The sequence below is a fragment of the Chlamydotis macqueenii genome, chromosome 9 (assembly GCF_036417535.1).
Source record: "Chlamydotis macqueenii isolate bChlMac1 chromosome 9, bChlMac1.mat, whole genome shotgun sequence".
In the NCBI taxonomy this organism is placed as follows: Eukaryota; Metazoa; Chordata; class Aves; order Otidiformes; family Otididae; genus Chlamydotis; species Chlamydotis macqueenii.
The window spans coordinates 27,673,886-27,700,208 of NC_141564.1; the positions used below are offsets into that span (position 1 = coordinate 27,673,886).

At 41.2% G+C, this 26,323-nt stretch overlaps 1 protein-coding gene across 1 annotated transcript in view; it reads left to right on the forward strand.

Annotated features, from left to right (window-relative positions):
- The window catches only part of WWTR1 (WW domain containing transcription regulator 1), a 76,704-nt gene that overhangs the window by 27,891 nt on the left and 22,490 nt on the right, over positions 1-26,323 (forward strand). Inside the window, exon 2 of the mRNA XM_086754407.1 lies at positions 13,392-13,528. Coding sequence (XP_086610533.1) covers positions 13,392-13,528 — 137 coding nt within the window. The remainder of the gene's footprint in view (positions 1-13,391; positions 13,529-26,323) is intronic.

A 26,323-nucleotide genomic window follows, 5' to 3' on the forward strand; every position in this document is an offset into this window, starting at 1 on the left:
GGCGGTGGGAGCGTGGCAGGCCACCCCTTCCAGCAGCGCCGTGGCCTGAAACCACAGGGATGTTCTGGTAGCGAGCACAGGCTCCCTGCTTGTGGTTTTTTAGTGCAATCTACCGAGATTGAATTGGGACCTTAAATTGCCTCATGTATTGTTTGTGATTTAGAACCACAGAGAAGTAGAACAGACTTTAAATCTGGTTTTTATTTGCAACAACCCAGGTGTCCCACAGTCTGCCTAGAAGCTTGGAAACATCAAAAAGCATCAACATGTTAGTCAGGTCACCTGTGGAACACACAGGTAGCAGGGAACACACAGCAACTGTCTGATTTTCCTACCTCAGAGTATTGTCCTGTGAAAGGAGAGTCTTACCGTTCGTCAAGCTGACCAGCACTGTGTACCACACGCCCGCAGCATGGCCCTGGACCTAGGCCAGTGCCAGACAAATAGTCTGTGTCTGTGCTCAGCCGTCCGTGCGTACGCCAGGAGCCCAACCCAGCCTGTCTGGGTTCTCCTGTAGTGCCATCACTGCCTGTTTTTTACAAGAGCTCATTATTTCAAACATATCTTCTTAGAGGAGATGGGACCCATCTAAAAATAAATGTACATTCCACTTGTGTGTATGAGAAAGAAGGCAATAGCATTCTTCTTTGAGTACCTGGAAGAAAACCAGACCCATCAACTTTTCTTTATATGATGTTGGAAAATGTCAGGCTAATGGAGAAGTACTTGTTCTGCAGATAGTATTCATTTGTAGTGTGGTTGTTACAGGTGGTAAAGGTGCAGGAGAAGGATGTGATAAGTGTTGTCTATGGGGAATGCCATTTTTACCCATTATTTGCTAAAAATATTTTTGTGAATTATTGTGTCTTCAGAAGATACCCTAGAGAAAGGCTGCTCTCCTTCATCTTCTGTTCATCTATTTTAGTGCTTGCTGTATGGAAATGGATTTTTATCTCCATTTAACTGTCTGTATGTATTCGAAAGAAAGAACTTCCTGACCTACAATAACTCCCCCTCGCCCCCCTGTGATTTCTAGATATGTCAGGCACTCACAGTGATAGCTGAAGTCACTGGATGCAGTGTTTTGAACACAAAAGCAATACTGATTTTGTACGTCAGGGCCTAGAAATTACTTCTAAATACGTTGTACTCCTGATCTGTAAAATGGGGACAGCCTTGAAGACTGAATGGAAATCTCTGAAGTTGCACTATGATGATTTTCTCATCATCTTTTAAAGTCAGTTTATTACATCTGTCACTAGAAATGAGTTTGAGAATTTTGCAGTAAATAAGAGAGGAAGCTGCATGGTAGATAAAGTACTTAGTAGCACGTCAGTAACTGAGCCTTTGACTAGTCAAAAGCACTTCGTAAGTAATGCAGGCACTCTCTGGAAAAATAGTGATTGTATAATTAACAGTGGTGTCACAGGGCACAGCCATGAGAGGACCAAAAGAAGCTAACACCAAGTATGTTATTGTGGTTCATTGTATTAAACTTTTCACATTCCCTTTTTTATGTATGCAATGTAAACTAAGACAGCTGCAAACCTAATGAAATTGATGCTTTGTCTGCACAGTCTGGCATGTAAACTGTCTATACCGGTAAAGATTTTCCTCCAAACATGTTCTGTGTGGGCTTGTGCCAGAGTGAAGCTCGTTGTCATTAACAAGATTTGATTCAAATCGTAATTTAACTCAGTCTCATTTCCACTTCAGCTGGCATTTAACAGAGCTGTGAACAAGTGACAAGCCATAAAAACTGGGCTGTCCTACTGAAATTATTGCATGATCTTCAAGCTTTACATTTTTAAGACACGACTGTCTTATGTTTTTGGAAGGCAGTTCCGTGTTGTGGGGACTGGTGCAGTCTACTTAATGAGTTACGGCTATTGAGTGCATAGGTGGCTGCGTGGTGTTAGGACACAGTGCTGTAGATTCTGTCAAGCCTTTTCATGTTGTGATGAGAGGCAGAGCCTGGTTCTTGAAATTTTCTGCTCTGTGGAGAGGGAAGGGGAAGGGAGCATGGCAAAGGAAGAGGAATTCAACTGCATGCTACAGAGAGATCAGGGTGTTCTCGTACGGTTACTGAACCTTGTCCGGCCCTTCTTTTGTGCATATGATGGCCATGGAGAAGGCAGAAATCTGCAGGGAAATAGAAAATATTTGTATATATAAATTACTATATATCCAACATTGAAGGTTCATCTTTTGAAACTGAAACTACTTGAAGTTGAGAATTAAGTAATCCATTAGCATTTTGTTAGTAATTAAGAGGAGTGCTTAATGGAGGACTCTTCCAAAGAAGCATTCACAAATTCTCTTTCCCTGTCCAAGGGAGCACATAGCGTATGTACAGTTTTCTTGTTAGAGACAATCTATAATGTTTCTCCTTTACCTTTTGAAAGGAACAATAAGTTCCCTCCCTTTCAGGATTAGCGGTGTAACAGCCGTAACCGAAGTCCCTCCCCAAGTCGGCAGAGCCAGCAGCTGTTGGTATGCGGTGGCCTTGCTAAGACGTGGGGCAGGGACAGTGCTCAGGCTGCACGTGGCCTGGTGAGGAGGAATTTTGCTCCTTGTTCTGGCATCCCCACCCAGTCCTCCTGCTGGTTCCAACAGCTGCCATGAGCTGCTGTAAAATATCACTTAATTATAGAATTTCCTTGATCCCCTTCATCCCCCTCAGAGATTCCTGTCCCCACCCTTGATGGAGCTAACCTTAAGGCGAGGCATTCATGATGGTATGACAGCGGCGCGCTGATGCTGCGATCCTTAGGGAGCTGGTGGTGTTTCTGTAGTGAGCAGTGGGTTTGGAGGTTACTAAACATGCCGATAAATGTAACTGCTGTTGTTAAGCATTTAAAAGTACTCGTTTGTGAGTTAATTTTTTACCCCAAACAGTATTTTTCTTTTTCTCTACACAGTGAGTCTCACCCTTCTCCTATTGAAGTTTCCTAGGAACAGACACTAGGCCTGAAAAACATTCTGAAATGTGTGAGGGAAATGAGATCAAAGGTTTTTGTAAGGAAAAAAAAGGTTATTTTTATATGCCTAGTAATTTTTTTTTCATCCTGAGTGTTACAGAGGACGAAGTACTTGTGCACATTTTTTTCCGTTTACCTTAGAGGCTTAAAATAATGCTTCTGAAAGTGACTTCATGTGATTTCTGGGGGGTGAATTAGAACCTTGCGACTTTTTTTTTTTTTAGTAAATTAAGACTGTACTAGGTAGATTTCATTGCTTTAGATTCTAGCGATGGTTTTTGAATTCTCTGTTTAATGACAAAGAATATTGGTTCAATGGTCTTTCCTTTTGTACTTATTCACTTGCACGATATCAACGATCCGGTAATCTTCACGAACCTCATCCTTTTTTTTTTTTAGCACAACACGATAGTGTATTGTCTGTATATACACACAAATTGCGCTGATTTCTGTGGGAGTTGGACACATGCACATAGAGTAATTGTTTCTAAAGCTAAAAATAATTTCAGTTCAGTTCATACCTTAAGTTTTGTTCACTTGTAACTGCAAGACATAAAGGTCACTTAAGAAATAATGATAGAGTTAAGATTTTTAAGAAGTTGATGATACTAGAGGCTAGTGAAACAGTTCTCAGGAAATCTGTTTTAAAAAATTGTAATTTCATACTCCAGTCAAGTTCATTTTGCATTTGAAAATCTCGAAGTACTACGGTACGGGCAATCGGCTTTTCAAAATGTTGATTCCATCTACGTTACCATGAAAAATCAGTGAGTTAATTTCAGTACCTTTACACTTTCTTTTTAAAGTCAGATAACTCTCAAGGAATAATTGTGACATGAAAAAATGGCAAGGCTTAAAATAAATTTCACTTCAATTGAACTGCAGGTAGAAAAATAGCTTTTACAATATCTTTAACAGTGCCATATTTAGAAAAAAGGCTATAAAATTTAGACTGTGTGAAGCCTGGAAGAAGCATTTCTTGAAATATTAAACATTTTGTAAAAGCCAGGGAGTAAAAAGAACATTTCTTGTAAATAGCTTTTATGTTAAAACTGATTGGGAGCTAGAAGCGTATTTATGTATCTGATATCTCTAACAGTAAGTGAAAACCGAACCAGACTTCTCCAAATTCATGATCTGTGAACAACCCGAATCAACTGTTCCCCAGCTCACTCAAATACAGCAGGCTGTGAAAAGCTAGACAGAGTTCATAGTAGAAAGAAAGGATCTTTTTGACCACCGAGAACATGAGATTTTTTTTTTTAATCTTTGTGAAGTAATTTACAAGAAGCTGAGGTTTTTGTTTGTTTATTTCTGCTTCTTAGGATATTTTCTTTCACTCCAGTCTACAGCACAGCTCACCAAACTCCCGCATGTGTTTGTAGGCTCTTTAAAACAGCCTGCACTAAGTGCCATCTAACGCTGACTGCGCAGTTGTGAAGTCGAACCCTAGTGAAAGGGACTAGCGTGTGAAATAAGTTTAAAAGCAGAGCAAAGGAGAAAATATTTAAGAATTATGAGGGAGCTCACAAGGCAAAGCCATATAGGATGTTTCTTTCAATGGAAGGAGTTGCAAAAAAAACCAACCCTAAAACCTAGCACCTTGTCTACTTGAGACAAATTGGTTGAAGAGAGAGAGATCAACCCAAAGCTAGATAAGTAAAGGGCTTGAGGAGGGGAATTAAATCATGAAGTACTGTGAAACTGGCTGAGTCAAGTGCATTGACAGTTCTAAAATGAGAAGTGACTTTTAACTGCACCTGGAATAACAGAAATCCAGTGACCCGTCTGCAGAGGGGACTGACGTGGTAACAGGTACTGTAGTATAAAAGGTACAGGGAAAGATGGACGCCAGCTCCTCTGAATGCTCTTCCGCACGAGAGGAAGTGAGGGACTGTCCCAGCCGTGGCTGCTCCCTGCCCTCGGGCAGTTGACCGTCTTTTTAGGGATGCGTGAATGTACCCGGGCTGATGTGTGCAGTAAACAATGGGCATTTATTGTTTGGTGCAAGCGAAGATATGCTAGTAGGTACCACTGTAATTTAGGAGTATGCTAAAGTGTTATTTATCAGTTGGGATATGCAAGATGAAGTCTTGATTTGCTCTTGATACTCATATTTTTTTTTAAAGTGAATGTACTGTATGAATCTTCTCCCAGACCAAAAGTTATTGACTATTTGAAATAGAGTGAAGTTTCAAAATAAATTTACTTTAGAAAATAATTGGGAAAAGCTCACTCTTGATTCTTTTTTCCACAGAAATGGGCTTATGTGCGTTCAGGAGCACATTCAAACACAGTTCTATTTAGCAATTGCCCGTTGTGTTGTGAGGTTAGTTCTTTAGCTCCTTTTAGGCAGGCAGTGAGTGAACAGAGGCCGCAGAAGATGGGAATGAGCAAGGCGCAGGACTGACTGAGATAGTGTTTGGCTCATGGAGTGTGCTACAAAACAAGTGAGGACTTTAAACTCCACTGAATCTTTTATGTTTTCAAGGGATGAATGCTTAGCACCCTTGTGGGTTAGGCCCCTATGCAGATGAAGGCGAAGGCAGTAACGAAAATGAAGGTGGATTTTTCTTTGTTATTTCTGGTAGTTGTCTTCAGGCTGCGCTGGGGCTGTGCCGCTCCTCTGGGGTGCGGTCTCTCAAAAATCCTGGGCCAGCTGACTCATCGAACTACCGGTTGCTTTCATCAGGATCAGGGAGGGCCACCATTGCTGGCTCCTGCTCAGGGGAGAAAACCCGCCTTGCCTTGAGAGAGGGAGCCCTGCTTGAGAGCGTGGTGGGACGGCTGGTTGGGAGGAGGGGGAAGCTGCTCCTGTAGTTACTGCAGCATCTCTGCTTTGTGTCAATAGATAGTTTTATACTAGCACCTGTTAAAGGCATTTTGGAAGGCCCTGAAGGTTGATGATAGACAATTTCTCTTTTGCTGCTACATCCTCAGGATAACGGTTACTGCAGTACTGCGTGGCTTGGCTCTGGCTGGAGTTTTACCAGAAATTGCACTGCAGTACCCTGAGCAAGCTCACACAACAGACTGGGTTGTTGTGGCCCCAAGGTAATTTTCTTAAATTTAAAAAACTGTCCATTGTGTAAAATGTATCTGCCACATCATGCAGCATCGAAGCACTGTGAGCCAACTCTTGCTTGAGACAAGCTTCTTTTTTTGTCCCTTCTTTGTTTTCAAGGAACAGAGGGACAGAGAGAAAAAGTTGGGCAATGGTTTGGCTCTGCTTGCAGAGATGTAAACAGATTTCCCAACGTTTAGCCCGGGTGGCGCGGCCGGGAGCGGCTGACTGGACGTGCTCCAGCACAGCGAGAGCCGTGGCCGGGTTTGGAGCAGTCAGTGCGTCAGGACACAGGGCTGCTGCCGAGTCATCAGCTTCCCTCTTGCCCTGAAGCAGCTTTACTTTGATGTGGCTCAGTCACAAAATCCTCTCTCTCCGTATGTGCGGCAAAGCCCTGGTAAAGGACCCCGTACAAGTACTACCGCGTTAGCCGGATGCTATGTTTGTGTCGTTTCAGGTGAGAGCGTGCCTGCAGCACACTGTATTTCACATCGATTCTTTCTCCTCAATTCCCCTTAAACCTTTTTACGTTAGTAGATCTGAGTTTCCTAATACTAGAAATAAAATGCCAGCTGAAAGTAGAACTGAGGTACATTTGTTGGTGGAGTTAGTACAAGCAGAAGGAGAATTGGTATGCTTTGTGCTGCTGCTTGCTAATTTAAACTAACTGAGCTGTCTTGGCAGGGCTGCAGTGGAAGTCAGGGATTAGAGCCTCGCAGTTAAAAATGCAGCACACAGCAGTAGCTCGAATTCGGAAGAACATTGGCATTTCAAAGTGGGAAGCAGACACCCGAACAGGAGGCGTTTAACAAAAGCCCAAGGTACAACAGGTGGAACAGAATCAAAAAGTCCTAGTAAAATATGGAGTTGTTTAGATCCGTGCTTTGCTTCCATTTTTTTTCTGATGAGGGGCCACCATCAGGATACAATTTACCCCTTGCTGAGCTTGTGCGTCGTGGGGCTTTATGGGTGTAAATGCCGTGACTGGGGCAGCTTGGGGGCGGCATTTGTAGTAGCATGTTCTCTGTCGTATTTGACAGCTACTTGATGTATCTCATTTCAGTTGTAAATACTCAACTTTCCCTGATTTCAGTGGGAACGGTATTAGCTCCCAGCTGTGTATTCTTGAAAATCTTATGTTCAGAAATTGTTTGCCTATGAAGACCCCCGTCAGTCTCATCTGTCGTGCAGAAGAAGAACTTAAAATGAATGTTTTTTCTTTCCTACTCTGCGTGCTTATGAATGAAGACCTTGTTGAGCTATAGCCTGCTCTGGTACTAGGATTTATAATAAGAAGAAATGCAAAGATTGCTTCTGAAAAACTTGAAAGTGAGAATTTGAGTATGTATTTTTGGGCTACTTTGTCATGTGTTTGAATATTCCTTAAATAAGAATCCTATGAAAAACAAATCTTGTAAGTTTCTTACGTTTCTACATAGGACATCTCTCTGCTTCGTAGTGAAGCTTCAATTCTACAGATTAGGCAAGATATCTTTAAAGTTTGGGGCTCCTTCTCTTTGGATTCATACTCATGCAATGGAGACACAGCTCCAAAATTTATAGCAAAGAACTGTTTCACAAATTCTCTCCCAGACTCTTACACTGTCTCTTTGGATAATGTGTGTAGATGATGAACAGAAAGTGTATTTAAATGTGATCAGCACTTGTTTTTCATATATATTTTTAAACAAAAATTGTGTTACTGGTCCATCTCCTGTTTTCTTCTCCCCCTGCCTTGTAGGGGGAAAAGGACAGTAAAAGTGACAAGGGAAATTGAAAAATATTATTTATATAACTTTGGAGTTAATTTATGAAAAACTTTTGAAGTGAAAATGTCATTATAATTTGCAGAAAATTATGCAAAAATTAAAAGCATAAACTGGCAATTATTAAAAATACTTTTTTGTCTTAAGGGAAGTGGAAACTTCTTACAACGTACAGAAACAGACTGTAGCTCTTTGGACTGAATGAAAGAAAGATGTTTAGAGGTATTTATTAAGTATTAATTTAGATAGATTTAGAGTAACAGATTATCTTTCTGTACAGAAGCTGCTACACCAGAATTGATTGTGTGAAGTGATTTATAACAATATAATTCCTTTGATAAAGCGAGTAAAACTAGCATACAAGTCAGTGCCTTAGGGGACACTTAGACCAGGGGTTTAACTCAGTGACACCTGATTGTCTCAGTGATCCTGAAAGTTAAATGCTTAATCTTTGTCCAGTACCAGTGTAAAGCTGAGATGTTGAGAGAAGTAGGACTTTTACTGCCTTCCAAGCAGGTCACCCACGTGGTACAGGTTAGCAATGAGGGCAAGGTTTCTAGTCTGTGTTATTTGCCTTTGTCTAAAGCTTTGTTTTCTGTCTCGTTGTAGGCTGTCTGATGTATGCCAAGAGAAAAATCCTTCTGGGATTAGTAGTTCTGGAAATAATAGAACAAGGAACAGATGGATTGCTACAGTCCCAGATGAGGATATTTAGGGCTTCTCTCCGTGGTGTTTTTCTTTCTTGTGTACAGATACACATTGAGAGCTGAATAAGTGGTCTTCATTACAATGAAATTTCCCACATATGAGCAAAATGCTTTTTTTGCCAGGGTTGAAATAAGCAGTCATAAAAGGGTGTGGTTTCACAATCAGAAACGCCGCTCTTCCGCCACCAAGGCTCCGAATTGCCTCTCCGTTCCTCGTGCAAACGTACAGCTGGTTGGATGAGAGTCCAGCAAAAATGGAATCAGCAACACAGAAAAGAATATGAGATTAGTATTAGCCATAAGGATTTGCTTAGTCTATCTGGCAGACCGCACAGCTGCGGCATCACTGCTGTCAGCCCAGGAAAGGGGATGAGAATGCGTGACTGGGGACATGAGACTTTCCCTCTCATCAGCAGCGTGGACGTGGGTTCATAGAATGGTTTGGGTTGGAAGGGACCTTTCCAGCCCACCCAGTCCAACCTCCCTGCAAGGAGCAGGGACATCTCCAACCAGATCAGGGTGCTCAGAGCCTCCTCCAGCCTGACCTTGAACGTTTCCAGGGATGGGGCATCCACCACCTCTCTGGGCAACCTGTCTACAACCTTCATTGGAAAAAAATTCTTTCCTAATATCTAATCTAAATCTACCTCCCTCTATTTTAAAACCATGACCCCTCATCCTATCACAACAGTGAAGTTGAAGAGTTTCTCCCCACCTTTCCTGCAGCCCCCTTTAGGCACTGGGAGGCTGCTCTAAGGTCTCCCCGGACCCTCCTCTTCTCCAGGCTGAACAGCCCCAGCTGTCCCAGCCTGGCCTCACAGGAGAGCTGCTCCAGCCCTCTCAGCATCTGCGTGGCCTCCTCTGGACTCACTCCAACAGGTCCATGTCCTTCTGATGCTGGGGGCTCCAGAGCTGGATGCAGCGCTGCAGGTGGGGTCTCACCAGGGCAGACCAGAGGGGCAGAATCCCCTCCCTCGACCTGCCTGCCACGCTGCTTTAGATGCAGCCTAGGATGCAGTTGGCTTTCTGGGCTGCCACCGCATGTGGCTGGCTCATGTTGAGCTTCTCATGCGCCATCACTCCCAAGTGCTTCTCCTCAGGGCTGGTCTCGATCCATTCTCCGCCCAGCCTGTATTTGTGTTTGAGTTGTCCTCAGCCAGTTGAGAACTTGCAGCTTCAGTCTGTCTTACTCCAACACTGGACTGAATCTCATACTTTAAAAAAACCAAGCAGTCCAGAGCTAAATGCTACTCTTCCATCTGCTCATTGTGACTGAACCTGATCTGGCTGCTCAACACAGGGTGTGTTACTGAAGGTTTGTGATAGGGTTATGGGTAGGAGCCACCGGTCATTTGCCCACTGTAGGCTGGTAACTGCCTTTGAATGGATTTTGATAATGAAGATCTTGAAATTTAGGACACCATTCTGCATTTTAGTGTTTGAAATCCACCTGTAATGTTTTACCCTTGGCCTTTAAAGGAAAAAGAGGCTGTTCTGAATTGAACTTTGTTGTTTCCGATACCCCGGGGGCTGTAAGAATCTGAAGACGGCTAACTTCTGTCACTGCTACATTTTCTTTTATTCTCCTATATAAATAAAAAGGTACTGGGCCAAAATCTGTTATCCCGGTATAAAGGCAATACATTTCAAGTGGAGTGAACTGGTACCTGTTTCTAGCCTTTTCCGATACCTATGTAGAAATAAAGCGGAGTATTTACATAAACAATGGTAATCAGGGAGGGAGAGGCTTCTCTGGCCTGAAACCAAGCCCTTTATTTTAGGATCTTAGTGCTGATTTTAGGGAGCTGTTGGATTTTCAAGTCTGCTGTGTGAAGTTGTTGGATAAGCACTGTCTGATGTCTAACAGTCTTTTCTTTAGTACTGGATAAACCCATTCAGTTCAGTGGTCATAGCAGTAAATTCTGGTACCAAGCAGCCGTTACTTGATCGTCAGTCAGAACGTCAGTGCCGTGTTTGAGGGCTCTGTTTCAGATGCTCTGTCTGCGTGTTTTTTAGTGAAGAAGACATGTTTGTACATGGCCCGGATGGCACCGAGAAGGACAGGCAAGGCCACTCCTGGATCCTGGCTGTGGCTGCTGGGAAGTTACTGTGTTTACACAGAAAATGCCTGTGGTTTGTTTTGTTTCATTTTAAATGCAGTTGGATTCTTTTAAGATCTCTGATCCTTTTGTTTTTGACCAGTTTTTCAGTTCTCGTGTAAGATAAGCAGCATTGCTAAATGGTTGTCGTTGCCTGCTTCTCACATATGTAATTAAAGTACAGACTGTTTCCTCTATGAAAAGGATAAAAGAGATTTTGAACGAAAGTATTATTGGTTTAAAAAAAACCCCAATTTTAAAAAAACAGGAAAGGGATGGAGAGTTGTCACAGGTACAACGTGGAAAAAAGCTCCTTTCTATAGAGAACTGCAGCTGATTTCATGCTAATTTGGTGATCAGAAACCACGTGTTTAACAGGGAGTGCAATGCCAGATGTATTTCTAAAAGAGTAACTACCACTTGACTCTCCAGCTTTTAAAGTATATTGAGGATAATATTAACATAGTACTGTTCTTAAGTTTTTTTCGAAGTCATTATTTGGATAAGATTTTGCTGAGCTGATGATAATATTTACTCTCAGCGCTATATAAACTGCATTGCTGAAGAATATTTTTATTACTTTAGTTACCTAAACTTTATATGATTTAACTTTCAAGTTTTCCTAACTGGAATTTGTGCTTTCAGTTTTTAGAGATGAACATTACAGGAAAAAAAAAAAAGTCTTGATTTAATTTTAACTTTTTTTTTCTTAAATTTTACAGTCTTTATACATAAAAAAAGTTTCAAAGTGAGAAATGTGTTTACATATAAACTTCATCAAGGCAATATTTATTTAATCACTAAAGCTTATGCTTAAAAACGTGTTTCTCACTGTTTGGGGCAATATCTTTTCTGTTATATGTTGGTATTCCAAAATTCATAGCTTTGATTAAGGGTAGCTTCTTTATTTGAATTACAGTGCCTGAGAAACAAAACAGTGGAACTTTAAATAAAAATGCTTTTCATCTCATTTAGGCACGATTAGGACTTAACACAAAACATTACTATAGCAGCGTCTTTCATTCAGAATGACGTTTCTTAATTTTGGAAAAAGGTCACTTAGCTGAACTGGATAGAAGAATTCTGACACTGTAAAAGCAAGAATAAAAGGAAGAAAAACTAAAATATAATAAAGGTACAATGAGGGGAGAATAAAGCGTTTTAATGCTAGGGAGAAGCACTGGTGAGTGGTTTCATTGTGAATGATAACAAACATATTCTGGAAGCTATGAAGATAGTAAGTGACTCAGCAGCCTAGAGGCTGAGTTTTTGCAAGCATCGAAGTGAAAGTGTGATCTTCAGATACAGTTTTGGAACTGTACGTTAAAGGTAAAATGTTCAGAAAAGAAAATGGCTACAGACTAGATAAAGACAGTGTTCCTTTTCTCCATTCTTTAAAAAGTGGTTCAAGGTTGTTCCCTCCACTCCACCTTGTAATTCACATTATTTTGGGTATATCAGAGATTTACTGTAAAGAATTTGCATATGGTAGCGCCAGAATAGACGGAAGCTCCCTTGTGCAATCGTACTGGCGACCAGCCAAGTCTGACGGAGCGGAGCGGTCACAGCCGTCAGTGGCAGTGCTGATAACGCAGGTGAAAGTAGCAGCGACGGGTTGGAGACCGAGCTCAGTAAAGGTGGTGTTTAATGGTGCTTTTATGAAAGGTGTATTAGAATCGTTTTCCAGACACAGAATATTTAAATTTTTATTCTTCTTTATATGTTCTTCTTAAAGACTTACCTCTTCTAAAGTTTTCTAGCAAAAAAAAAAATAGAGGAAAACCCATCCGAGTCCAGCTTGAGTCAGGTGGACAGAAAGCTGGATATGAAACCAGGCAGTCCCTAGATAGACAGGAGACTATTGCTTTAAGACAGTTCCTTTTTCTTTTCTTGTTTCAAGAAGAATTACATGCTGATCATTAAAATCCTTGTCCTGATAAGTTTCTTTAAAAACCAATGCATTTCAGTGAAAACGTTCAGTTGCCACAAAACCACAGTTCCTTCACTACTGTATTCTGTGGCAAAAAATATTTTATAGACATCACACTTCATAGTTATCTGACTGTAAAATCTCTTACAGATCTATGCACTGCTCCGTAGTTTTTGGGTAGTGTAAGTTTGTGAGGGTTTACATGCTAGGGTGATAGAGCCGTTGTTGACCTACATTGACTACATCGCAATAAAAACTGTTAGTGCCTTTACAGAGGAATGTGTGATTACACATGAGTCATGAGGACATAATCAGCCCCTTTAGGTAATGAGAATATATTCTGATGTTCTTGGAGACATACAGATAGACTAGTTCTCATGGTGTGGTAAGGAACAAAGCAGTTGGATTTGGCAAAACGAGCGCATGTCTTTTCAAAACTCAGCAAAACAACCATATACTGCCGAGTGAAGAATGGCCATGTATTTGGGTATGTAGAAAAAGACTGCTAGGACAAGAGTAAACAACTCTTGGACAGTTAAATAATCTGACAGGTGAGTGTGTATTACAGATTTTCAATATCATAATAGAATTCAACAATTGTTCAAGTAAAGGTAATTAATCAACAGTAATGCATAAAAAGTTAGAATGGCAGGGGCAGAAGATCAGAAGAAAAAATAAATGGCAAGATGATAGATAATTTCACATGAGTTAGGTGACAGGAGAAGGGTAGAAAAACGTGGAATAAGAAAAGCAAATAGGACTTTTCATGACGTTATGCCTAACCATGTATGTAATATACTTGGGCATTCTGTGTTAAGCTTGTGTTTTATCCTTTCTTTCTCAGTCACATAGAGAAAATTACAACGTGGCAAGATCCTCGCAAAACTATGAACCAACCGCTGAATCACATGAGCCACCATCCTGCTGCTGGTTCCACACCGATACCACAGAGGTCTATGGCAATGTCTCAGCCAAATCTCGGTGAGTACTGAATGTCATCTCTGTGGTGAGTATACAAGAGAGAGAAGAGCTACCTTTTACTAACTTGTTTGCCAAAATAATTTTTGCTTCAAGAAGAATAGTTCTGATTCTGCTATTACGCCTAACTATGTTCTGCATTTCCTTTTCTTATTTTTCTCTCTGTAGAGTGGGCAGCAAGTGAATTTGTACTGTGTTTGAGGTGAAGTTTTATTTTAGAGCCTCTGTGGCAGATTTTTGATGTAGTATTGAACACAGAAAAATAAGCTCTTCCTATATTTTTTCATTCGGAGGTGGTATAGCACCTCTACAAGCCCACCGTATGGTTTTCAAAGCTTACTGTGCAAAGTGCTGTTAGATAATCTGTCTGCAGTCTCTCCTGTGTTTCTTCAGGTCAGAGGTTGTAGCTGGTTTGCTGGTTTGTTTGTTTATGGTGGTAGGTTTTTTTCGCATAGTTAAGTTCTGCCGAGGAAGCTACTTGCAAAATAGTAAAAAATCTGTTTTGCAGTATAAATTACCTAAAGGCTTTCTATAAATGGTGTGGCTTCATTGCTGTTCCTTTTAGCACTTCAAGCTTAAATTTAAGCATCAACTTAGATTCCTCTGATTTTGCCAGATATGAGCCTAAGTGAAAATAAAGCAAACACTTAGAAAATTTTAAAGAAAAGATGTAAATGGAAAAATTGAGAACTACAGATAATCCCTAATATTTCACTTCTGCAATTTTAACTTTTGTGCCATTCTAGAAAATGAGGAACAGATGGGTCAGCTTACAGGCTCAAGATCAGAAACCTGTGTCAAAACAGGTAGTGTTAAAAACACGGATCAGGTTCTTGTTCAGGTTAATTTTTGGAAAGTTGGTCTTATGATTTCATGATTGTTCGTTTGCAGTGTGGTTCATCAGGGCTGTGTCTTCGCATGCCAAGAAAATGGTATACATTTGACTACCAGTGGTCACCAATAGCAGTAATGCAATATACAGATTTACTTCTGTCTTAAATTTGTAATAAACACCTAGGCTGTCCCCCGAGGTAACTAACTACAGTTCTTCTGCTTTTCTCTCAAAAGCTGTCCTATTTGAATATGTTCAGTAGAAGATGTTGGTTGTTAGTGGACAGTAGCAAATTGTGTCATGAGAGTGGGTATCTGAAGAAGAAGCCTGAGTAAAATCTGAAAGGTTAGGGTGTGCTGCCGTGTGTCATACTACGTGGTAGGAGTAACAGTGCTTTGTAACGATTGTTACGTCAAACCACAGCTGCCCTTAGGTCAGTCTGTTCACAGCGATTCTGAAATGGCCAGGAGGTACGAATAGGACAGTGGAGTTTTTTGTTCGTACCAACTCCTCAGCTTATGCTGACGTCTGTTACATTCTCTCCAATTAAAAAACAAAGAAGAGACCGTAAATCAGGACAGTGTACAGTAAGCTTTCCCCCCCACTTTGCCGGTGAAAGTGAATCAAAGCCAAATCCTGTACTGAAACAGTTGTATACTGAATTTTAGAGGAGGATCTTTCTCAAGATACAAAAGATTAGAAATAAAAGCATATACCTAATTAAGAGTCTGTGCCTGAAGGGACTTCAGGTGCCCAATGGGAGCATTTTCACAGACTTCATAATCTGTCACATCAAATGTATTTCATTCAGTACCCTTCACATTTATAGCTGGGGTTCAACTTTTGGGCAGGTATTTATACAGTGCTTGTCATAGTGGCTCAGATCCATGACTGAATTTCCTAAACATTAGCCCACTAGAAATAGTATGTAAAAATTTCCACACTGTCCGTATTTATTTAATCAAGAAAATATTTTGTCAATATGTTTTGGTGAAGTTTTTCTCATTCTGATGGCTTTCGAAAGGCATGCTGTGACACTTTGGGAGCAAGCAAATCTATTTGCACAGCTGAACTGCAATCTCAGTACCGTATTACTAAATTCAGCATCACAGTCCCTGGTTTTCCAATCCATGTGTTTGAACACACGAAGTGTGATACTATTTTATTTGAAAATACATTTTAAAATATTTAATCTAGAAACATGCGTATATATATACATACAGAACCTATGAGATTGCAGTAATCTGAACAGAATACAGTAGCCTCTGAATACTTCATGTGACAGTTTAAAATACATGTGAATGCAGTTTCCAGTACTGAAGTAGAAAGTCTCTATTTTGAAATTATCTTGGCCAAAAGGAAGGGCTTTTCTGCTCTTTTGTGATGCTGACAGGGTTACTGCTAAACCTGCTTTCTTCAGTCTGCTCAATCAGTGAAGCGAGCAGTCTGGTGCTGTGGCAGTCAGACCTCTAAGCCAGAAGGGATTGTGCCAGCATCTTACAAACGTCAGAGGAGAAATGGGAACTGGGTACTAAGTGAAGCCACGCTTCTGGTCACAATTTTGTAACTTTTTTAGCAAATGAAGTCTATGCATCTGTCTTTTGCCTTAGCGTTTTTTTTTCTATGGTAGGAATTAGAAGAAGTTATTCTTTTGAAGATGTGCCACTTAGAAAGATTTAAGTATTCCAGGTCTGCATACTGGTCTGCACTCCCAATTACTAACACGTGTTTTCCTTGCTGTGCTCCTCATGAAGAGATGGAAAATATGGACTGTTCTGTACAGCTTGTTGCTTTGGTTTATAAACTCCTTTCAGCAATATTTGCTGGGAAGTGCACGAAAGGCACTTATAAACATTCTGTCAAAAGCACACAGTGTGACTAAGGGATACCAAATCGTAGTAGGCCTATGCTTGAGACCTAGAGAAACATATAGTGAAAGTTGATTGAAATTAGTAGACATACCTTAGAAAATCTGGTGTATTTTTCGTACTGTGACTTTGTGGTCCACTTATGAGGCACACGTAGTGGTTTTCTTGCAACTTCAGCAGTGTTAGTTGTCTCACTAACATTTAAAGCTTTGGTTTTCAAATGTTATATAACAAAGGCATCTGAAGGTATTTCTTCCTTTGATGCATCTTGTTAAATTTACAGAAAACTAATACATACTAGGCAGGTTTCTATGCTCACTTACACACTGCCACTAAATTCAGTGAAGTTTCATGAATGAAAAGGGAAATTTGTCCCGGAGATTGGAAGCGTATTGTTGCAGGTTAGCATGCATTCAGTCTTGTTCAGTCTGCTTTTTCTAAATATTTTACCTTTGTCGTTCTTCTAAGACAGTTTGTAGATGGGTATGCTAAGGAGAGGACAACATTAACAGGGATGTTTTAGCTGTGTATTTTATTGTTGGAATGCAACAGGGAAAATGATCAGCCTCTGACTGAAGACGACCAGAAACACCATGTTTCTTGCATCTTCGCGAGTGCTCCATAAATCCCCCTTACTTTAGCGCTGAATCCACACATGTATTAGTTTTGTGCTCATTCTGAAACATAGTCTTTTTCAGCTGATTGATAAAGTATTAACTATCTATTGCTAGTCAACTCCGTTATTGTGGTAGAATCAAAGACTATGTGGAAGGAGGGGTATTTGTATACTCTTGTTTTAGACATCTAACCTAGGTCCCTGATTTGGGAGGCCAAGCTGCGTGGACTTTGTGTGAATGAAAGGACGGAGAGAGCACGTGTAGTGCACCTAAGCTAATGGTCAAACTGCTGCCTGACTTAAATGACTAAATTGTGCTGTGGAAGTGCCTACGTCCAGGCCAGGGAAGCTGGTCTGCCTTAGTGGCAGTCACTGGTGTGAGAGGATTGTGGAGTATGGTTTTTGGCTATGTGTAGCAAGATTTAGAGGAAAAAATTAGATCCTTATAAAAGTTTCTTTTGCAACAATTTTTAATTAAATGCTGCTTGTTTTATAGTCTTTCTCTATTCTACATTTTGCAACACTAAAACAGTTTGAAGGAAGCAGGATGGAAATAACAATGGTTTTGAAAGAGATTTCTTTTGTGATTGTACTCTTCATCCAGTTGCTGAGCACAATCTGGTCTTCATTTAAATGTTTTTAAAGTTTAATGATTTGCAACTTATTTTGACATAAAATAGTAAAGTCCTCTGATAGTATTTATGTTTTCTATATAAATTAGCTTGAATTTATATGTGTGAGTTCCTTGAAAAGCTCTTGCTAAAAAAACCAGACTCTGTCTGCAGAAGAACTCAGAGGACCTTCTGGGCCACGTGGCATACATCATGGTACCGTTCTAGAATTTAGGCCTGACAGTAAACACACGTTGCAGACTGCAAGGCCCCATTGTTCCAGGTTTGGTGTGAGTGACTAAGCTGTGTGTTAAGTAATGCCCGGAGTTTGGTGGTTTGAGAGTCTTGGGCACTCTGCCACTTTCTAAAATGCCTTTGAGTTTATTTGGATGTGGATAGGGGCTTTCAGTTTATCTAACTGGAAGCGGTGATTAAAATGTGTGTTTGGTCTGACTAAACTCACCAAAGTCCACCCAGGCTGGACGTCCCTGATGCTCCCTAGAGCCTGGCTGCAGTTGTCGTCTTTGTCTCTCTTCACAACGGACAGTCTGGCATCAGCGAGAACAGAAACGCATACCTGGTTTTACCACTCTGCGTTTTCCACTTCCGGGACACAAGAGAACTGGTGTGGCTTGTCAGTCTTTGCACAGAGGGTGACTGATGGGGGGAAAGGCTTTTAAAAGCTGCAGTCCCGTGTGAGCTGGCTGTCAGGGAAAAAGTGGCGAGGAGTGAAGTAAAGAGACGAGCAGAGCTGTGTTTGTGTAGATTCCTTATGCGTTAGAGCTGAGCTATCTTCTTTTACCCTGTCTGTTTTTTCCTCTGTGATCTATTGTTTTCCATGTAAGTTTGGTTGAGGTGTTCTTTTGAGGTCCCTTCCAACCTGGGCTGTTCTGTGATGACGGCTGATAACTTGATAATTTCATAACTTGTAAATTATTGTCTTAGTGCATAGGGTTTATTGGCCCAGCTAATCTTGCCTTCAGAAAATGTACCTGGATCACTCTTAATTCTGAACAGTGACATAATACCTCATAACTGTATGTTCTCTCAGGTTCTGTCAAGATGAATTCATTAATATGTATGTTTGCAGAAAAAAAAATCCTAAAGATGCTTAATGTTTTAATTCCTGAGGTTTCTAGTGTTCCAGTACTCTATCTGTATCTGGATAATTTATCTCTGCTGCTGGGTTTTTATCAATTGCCTGCTAGTGGCATCCTCAAAGAGGTATGATAAGAAACTGTCAACTCATTCAGATGTACTGAATTGCGAGACAGCTGCTAGAAGGTAAGTAATAATGTTATGAGCTTGGAAAGGTAAGTATGCCTATTCTGAGGTAAGGAAAGAAGCTAGATAAGTTTCCACACAGGGCTTAGGGCTGGGGCCTTGCAAAATTTAAGATTGTAGCCATCACAGAATAATTCAGATGGGAAGGGGCCTTGGGAGATCTCTAATCCAACCTCCTGCTCAAGGCAGAGTCGGCTATGAGATCACACCGGGTTGCTCAGGGCTTTATGCAATTAGGTCTTGAAAACCTTTGTGACAGATTAGAGGGTCCTGGTGCGATTCTCATGCTTTCATCAGGTAGGAAACTGGCACCAGAAAGAAAACGGGTGTTGTGTTGTCAACAGTAGGTTGTGGAGTTTCAGAATTTGTAATACACACTTAAGAACAGAGAACAGTTTCTGGCAGAGGGAGAAAGGTCCTACATATACTTTTGTTTGAACTTGATACCTGCACTTTTCACCTGATCGGTTCACGTGTAAATGTAGAGTATAAGAAAAATAAAACAACATGGGCACATCCATGGTGGAAGGTGGTAATATTATCTCTGTTTCAGAGATCAAGCTGTTCAGGCATAAAACAGTGGAAGACACAATGGTAATTTCTTTAGGGCCAGTGTATGCATTGATCCTGAGAGTTGAACCGTATTAACTTACTGCGTCAAACTCCAGATGAAGAATTATTTGACATTTGTTTTTCCCTACTGAAGAAGAGAAAGCTCCTTGCCTTGGAAGCTTGCTCTGTCAGGATCCAGCAGCAGGCATGGCCCAAGTGATACAAGCAGGATAGTTTTAACTATTGAATACACTGGCTCTCCTCGGTGAAAGACATCGTGTAGTACACAATAGATTTTAATGTGGAGACCCTCTCACGCTGACAACAGTTTGTTTTATAGAAATTAATCTGTGAGTCTAAAAAGTTCAGCTTTCAGCTGTATTGCTAACAGTAATTTAATTTGGTCTGGAGACAACTAGGGGTTATGGCGCTTTGCCTCTGCTTTCTTGGGGTTTTTTTGGTTTGTTTTTTGTTGTTGTTTTTGGTTTTTTTTTTACTCAGCCAGGAAATCCAGCCAATAAAACAATGCAATAATCCTGTCTAAGAGCAATAAACACATGAATCAAAGTTTCCATATCCTGCCACGATAAAAGAGTTGCAGCTACTATTGTTTGAGGATGATAAACTGCAGTTTTGGGTACTGTGTCGAAGTGAGACTCTGGAGATAAGAACGCAGAAACTCCTCAAGTGTTTGAGAACAGGTGGTATGTGTTTTAGTGATAACTTACATACATGAAATGATCTAGATTTTGCAAGGCTTTGTTTGCTTTGGCTGGAAATTTGGCTACAAATATGTAACATTGAGACGAACATGTTTTTCCCTCAGTATAGCCCATACCCTCACCCCACCTGCACGGTGCAAAGGCTTCCTGTTCCAGGTCATGTTTAATTACTGGATATCCTGAAAGAAGCAGATACAGTGGTCAGTATGAATAATTTTGGCACCTGCTTCTGGTTAATGAAATAATACTTATAGGAGAGCTGAAAGCATTGTAGAGGATTTGCATGTTTTGTGGAAATGAGCATTTTATGACACAACTCTGGAAAAGAACAGGGTGGTTTTTGTTGTTGTTTGCAATTAAAACCTCTTAAGTAATTTATCAGGCAGATTTCAAATGCAGTAATTTATTTATGTTTTAAGGACAGTGGCTAATAGTTCCAGAAACTAATAGGAATTAACTTCAGTATCGAGGGAATTAAATCCAGATATCTCAAAGGATGCACACCTTTAAACCAGCAGCTGGCCGTGTAGTAGATTTGAAACATTAAAGAGATGTGTTCAAAAGAGATGTTGGTATTGTTTCAACATCTAGTAATTTTTAATTCCAACACAAAGAAGTTCCTGTTAGTGCAAGCATTTCCTTCAAGGTTAGTGATGCAAGCATGTGCCAGTGGAGTGTCATTTTCGTAGTTTCGAAGTGAATTAAATGTGAAAGCTGAAGATTGCATGAAACAAAAGTAAAAATAATTTAATAAATATTTAAAAATAATAATGGTCATCAGTAATGGGTCACTAACATTAAAGCTATCTCTCCAGTCAAGCAGCTCCCACCGTTATTTGTTGTTATTGATTTACTGTTAAAAGTGCTAACAGAGTAAATCTCTAATCTTTTAAATAACTTTCTGCTAAATCACAGCTTTGATGCTGCACCTGCAGGTTGTTTGTTTGGGATTTTTGAAGCTTGGATCATTGAACACAGGAAAGATTAGTTAAATGTGAGTATCACAGAACTTAACATAACAGTTGAAACTGTTGAGAAATTTCTGTATAGCTATTTTCAGCCCAGAAATCTGAATAAAGGAGTGTCTGTGCACTGGGATAGTACAACTTTTTGGTTTAATACTTAACAGATTTTTGGAACTAAACGCACCAGAACTGAAAAGCAGCATTTTTTGCTGACCTTGTTGGAAGGCTAATGCTGTTTCTGGGAAATAAGTGAAACAAGCAGTTCTTTGTTGGCAGAAGTGGAGAGAGAAAAGGAGGGGAGCCTAGTCTTTTTTTCTTCACAATGTCGTGACTAAGTCAAAACTGTAATATAGCTGGGTTTGTTAGTTTTTTTTAAACTTCTATAGACATTTGTTTTGCATCAGACTGTGTTGCGTGACACCTGACGCTGACCAGTTCACATGAATTGGGCTCTGGGCTGCCTATAGACAGAGTAGAGAAAAAAATCCACAGTTGCATCCAGACACTTCTGACACTAAAATAATAACAGTTGGTACAAGCAGTTCAACACATATGTCAGAAACAATTTACACTTGATGTTTTGGCTTCTGCAACTTGCAGAGTCCCTTGCCCACAAAATAATCCTTAATAAGTATATATCCAGCAAAGTCATCAACAGAAGGGTCTCCTACAGTGTCAGAAAACCTTATTCACTCCAATGTCATTATCAATTTAAAAGCGAACAAAAGCAATAAAATATTTTTTTTTAATTTTTCGTCTGACCTGAAAAAGAAAATTACATGGGTCTAAGTCAGGATGTGAACTAAATAGTTGTAATTCCATGGACTGCAATGAAACTGTGGCCACACAGTCCAGGTTTTTACTTGCTTTCATTTGAGCTGGAAAATTGTGTAATGGCTGTTTATTGAAGAGACTTACTTCATTTTGCAAAATAAATTTGTTTTTCCCCAAGAGAACTGAATTCAAGGCCACCCTGAGTCTGTCTACTAAAATGGTAAATACTTTTCAGCCGCTATGTTATATCAAATCTCCTTTATCACAGAGTGGTAGGTTTGAGCTTTTTATATTTTTCCTTTGTTTGCAGAACCTTGAAGTGTTACACTCAGAGTGCCAAACCCTGCCTAGTGAATTTAGGCTTACTGAAGACCAGTTGATTTTCCTTAGTTACCTTTTGACCTCTGAAAAACAGCACAGAAGTCCTAAGGCTCTCCAGACCACAGGCTTTTTTTTTCTTTTTTTTTCTTTTTTTTTCTTTTTTTTTCTTTTTTTTTCTTTTTTTCTTTTGTTTCACACAGTGGAAAATGCAGAAGCAGTGAGAAGTCGATATCATCATGCTTTTCCACGCTTCTTTTGAGGAGGCTGGAGTTCTGCCTGGATGGTTTTTTGCCCAAGTAGATAGCGTTGCAGGATAAAACGTACCTGATGTTACATACAGTGTTGTGCATAGACAATACGGAGGGGAAGTGGGATAGAGAAGAAAGAGAGAAATCGTTTCAAGATATCGTAAGTGTTGGTACAATTATATGGGAGACAAATGTGACCACAGTTTTAATGGTATTGATTCTGTAAAGAAAATGTCTAGAAAGATACAGGTAATTGCCTGTGAAAGCACACTTCATTATCAATTGATGTATAAACTAGAGGTTGATAATAGCAAGACTCAGATACTCTATTGAGACTTACCTTTGGAATTGTTCTGTCTAGGGCGGGGTTTTAATTTGTACAGATTTGTAAACTTCAGGGTCATTTTTGTAAGCATACATAAGGTAAAAATGTGTATTGATTTTTCAACAAAAAACAGGTCACAAAAAAGCGCTCCAGCAAATCTGAACCTTGATTTTAATTTATTTTGTGAAAGGGCCAGTCATATTTATTGTGTCATTCCAGGACTACATTGGAAACTTCCATATTTTTTGCCACAGTGAAAGCGAACAATCGTATTTTCTGTCATGAAATGTGGAGTAGCATACGCAGGACCAGTATGAGCAGATCCTTTAACTTTACAATGTATAAAGCTGTTTTATGTAATACGATTGGTATAAGGTGAAGTTCATTTTCCATATGTAGCAAAACACAAATCACTCGCCAGTGTATTTTGGTTTATTCCCAGATGTACCTTGCCGAAGGTTTCCCTGTGCACTCAGAAAGTTTGAGACATCTCCAAACATCTGCAGTCTCGTCTCCAGCAGGGAAGCCAGCTCAGTATGTCCAGGTGCCTCCAGACCTAGTTTCCTTTTTTACCCAGACTTGAATGCAGGCAGAGCTTATGGATTTTTTTTCATATTCCTTTTGAATTTCTAGTTTCCAGCATCCTGACTGGAACATACTGAAGAGTACGTCAGATCAATTGCACTGTGTCTGAACAGAAAGTATTTTACAGAAGCATTTGGTTCACAAGCGCTGTGCCCTCACCCCGCGTTTGTCCTGCGCTTGGCTGGGATGGAGTTAGCTTCAGAGCACCCTGAGGTGCTGTTTTGGATTTGTGACTTAGTGTTGATAGCACGCCAGTGTTTTGCCTGTGCCTGAGCAGAGCTTGCAGCGTGTTGAGGCTTTCTGTTTCTTCCCTCTGTTTCTGCTCCACACTCAAAGGAGGTTGAGGGTTCACGAGAAATTGGGAGGTGATGCTGATCTGAATTACCTAAGGGGATATTCCATACCATATGATGCCGTGCTCAGCAATAAAAGTTCAAGGAAAGGAGAAGGAAGGGGAGACATTGACCGTTGCAGCATTTCTCTTCCCACGTAACCCTTACACGTGCTGAGTACCCGCTCTCCAGGAAGCGGCTAAACATCTGCCTGCTGGTGGGAACTCGTGAGTAAATTCTTTTTTTTGCTTTGCTTGTGTGTGCAGCTCTGCCTCACTTATTAAATTGTCTCTATCTCAGCCCACAAGTTTTTCTTGCTTTTCCTCTTCCAGTTCTCTCCCCCATCCTGCTGGCAGGGGAGGAATTGACTGACTGCCTGCGTGGAGGCTTAGTTGCTGGCTGGTGGGGGGGCCAATCCGCCTGCAGGACAACTGCAATTTTCAAAAACTGTGGACGAGCTTACTGCACGTTTGCACTATACTGCACCACCTGTGCCCAGTAAGCCCCAAATTGTTGAATTTGCTTTGTGTACTTGCACACACTGTATAGCACGTGCACATTTGGACCAGTTGGAGAGTCCAGAGGAAGCCACGAAGATGATCAGAGGGCTGGAGCAGCTCTGCTGTGAGGCCAGGCTGGGAGAGCTGGGGCTGCTCAGCCTGGAGAAGAGGAGGCTCCGGGGAGAGCTGAGAGCAGCTCCCAGTGCCCAAAGGGGGCTGCAGGAAAGGTGGGGAGAGACTCTTCAGCAGGGCCTGGTGTGACAGGATGAGGGGTGATGGTTTTAAAATAGAGGGAGGCAGATTCAGATTAGATACTAGGAAGAAATTTTTTACAGTGAGGGTGGTGGAACCTGGCCCGGGTTGCCCAGAGAGGTGGTGGATGCCCCATCCCTGGAAACATCCCAGGCCAGGTTGGACGGGGCTCTGAGCAACCTGATCTGGTTGGAGATGTCCCTGCTCCTTGCAGGGGGGTTGGAGTGGATGGACTTTGAAGGTCCCTTCCCACCCAAACCATTCTATGATTCTGTTTCTGCCAAACATCTCAAAGCCTTGTAGCCACCTGTCTTCCTAGTGGAATTGTTCCGTTCACCAAGAAGTCTCCTTTTCCTGTCTGTCAGAACTCCAATGGCAAATGATTTTGGTTGCAGCTTGTGCAGCACTAGTGCATTAGGTTTTCTGATGCATCATTCAGTCTGACAGACTGCAGGGTTTCTGGTCCGATAGTTCGTTTAGGAGGGTTTCACATTAGTACTGCCAGTGCCTGTCTCTGCGCCACTGTCACATCGCCACGTTTCCTTTCTGTGCATCATTTGTCTCAAGTATTCCAGCTACCACTAGGTTTGCAGGGAACATGGAAAGACGATTTATCATTGGTAGACTTTCTTTGTGTTCCTTGACCTTGACATTTCTTTAGGTCTTCTGATTTCCTCAAGTCAGAATTTCTCAGAGATAATAGCTGTTGATGTGGGAAGCTGCGGTTTTCAGAATAAGCCTGTCTGCGTTCCAGTAGTATAGCCATCTTAAGAGCGTTATGCGGTGAATCCCAAATCTGAAATTGTGTGCAGATCTAGCCCAGGTCTGGTAATGATCCTCTCAAAGCTGGTGCTGATATGCATTCACAAAATGAAGTGGGCATCTCTGCAGTTCCAGGAGACTTAACTTGGGGGTCGAATGACATCTGTGCACCTCTGGAGAAGTCATGTTGGATGACACACTGGCATCTCTGTGTTATACTCCCCAGAACACCTGATTCTGAAAGCAGATTGCAAAGATGGTTTAGAGATGCCGACGTGCTTTCCACAAGGTCTAGAGGGATTTATTCATGTGGGCTGTGCACCACCTACGGGTAATACAGCTGCCTCCAGACAGGACTAACCTGCACCTGAGCCATGCGGCTAGGACTGACCTGTGTCACTAAAACTAATCTGCACTCTAACAAACCGTATCGTTAATACTGTGAAAATCCACTGTGTTCCTTATCTTGGAGGCTTATCTGGAGGTTATCAATGCTGGATGCTATTCTTAGCACCACAACCAGGAAGAACTATTGTCTTGTGTAAATCAGGAGCCCGTACGGTGTCTTTGGATTGAAGTACTGGACTTGCTTGTGCAACTGCAGACTTCTTCACTGAAAACAGCTGATACTGACAGTCGCTACATTTACACAACACTGTGAGGTGCCCAAGGGTATATCTGGCACCAGAATTTTTAAAGTGGTTCTGCCCCTCGCAGTCTTTTGACTGTTGTGTGCAATCCGGGAGTTTTCACCGCTGTCTTCCTGTGCTTACCAGTTTTCTCAGTCGGCCTGTCTCCTGAGCTCAGAGCTGCTTTGGCTGGAGCCCGTATGCTTGTTCAGCACTGCTGGCTGTTACTGTTGTCTTCATTTTCCTGGATGTTTCAGTTGTATTTTCCCGGGTACTTGAAGATGTTTTGCTATCAGTTACGTTGTTTTCCTTAGAGCCACAGTCACATTTTCTGTGAAAGTTTCCTGTCTTGGGTCAGGGACTCTTCAAGTATGTGAGATGACCCATAATTACTATCTCGCAGTGTATCTACATCTGTGTTACTTTGGGGAATTATTCCCAGTAATACTGTCCCATCCCTCCACACAGGAGGATGACAGGAAACTGAGCAAGCAGGGAAGCACGACACCTGAAGGATTTGTCTGCTGCCCATGGGTGTTTGCTAGTGCATGAACTGTGTGGAGTTTTTCAGTGCCCCAGTCACCAAACGTGGCTGAGAGCTGTGCTGAGGAACGTGGCAG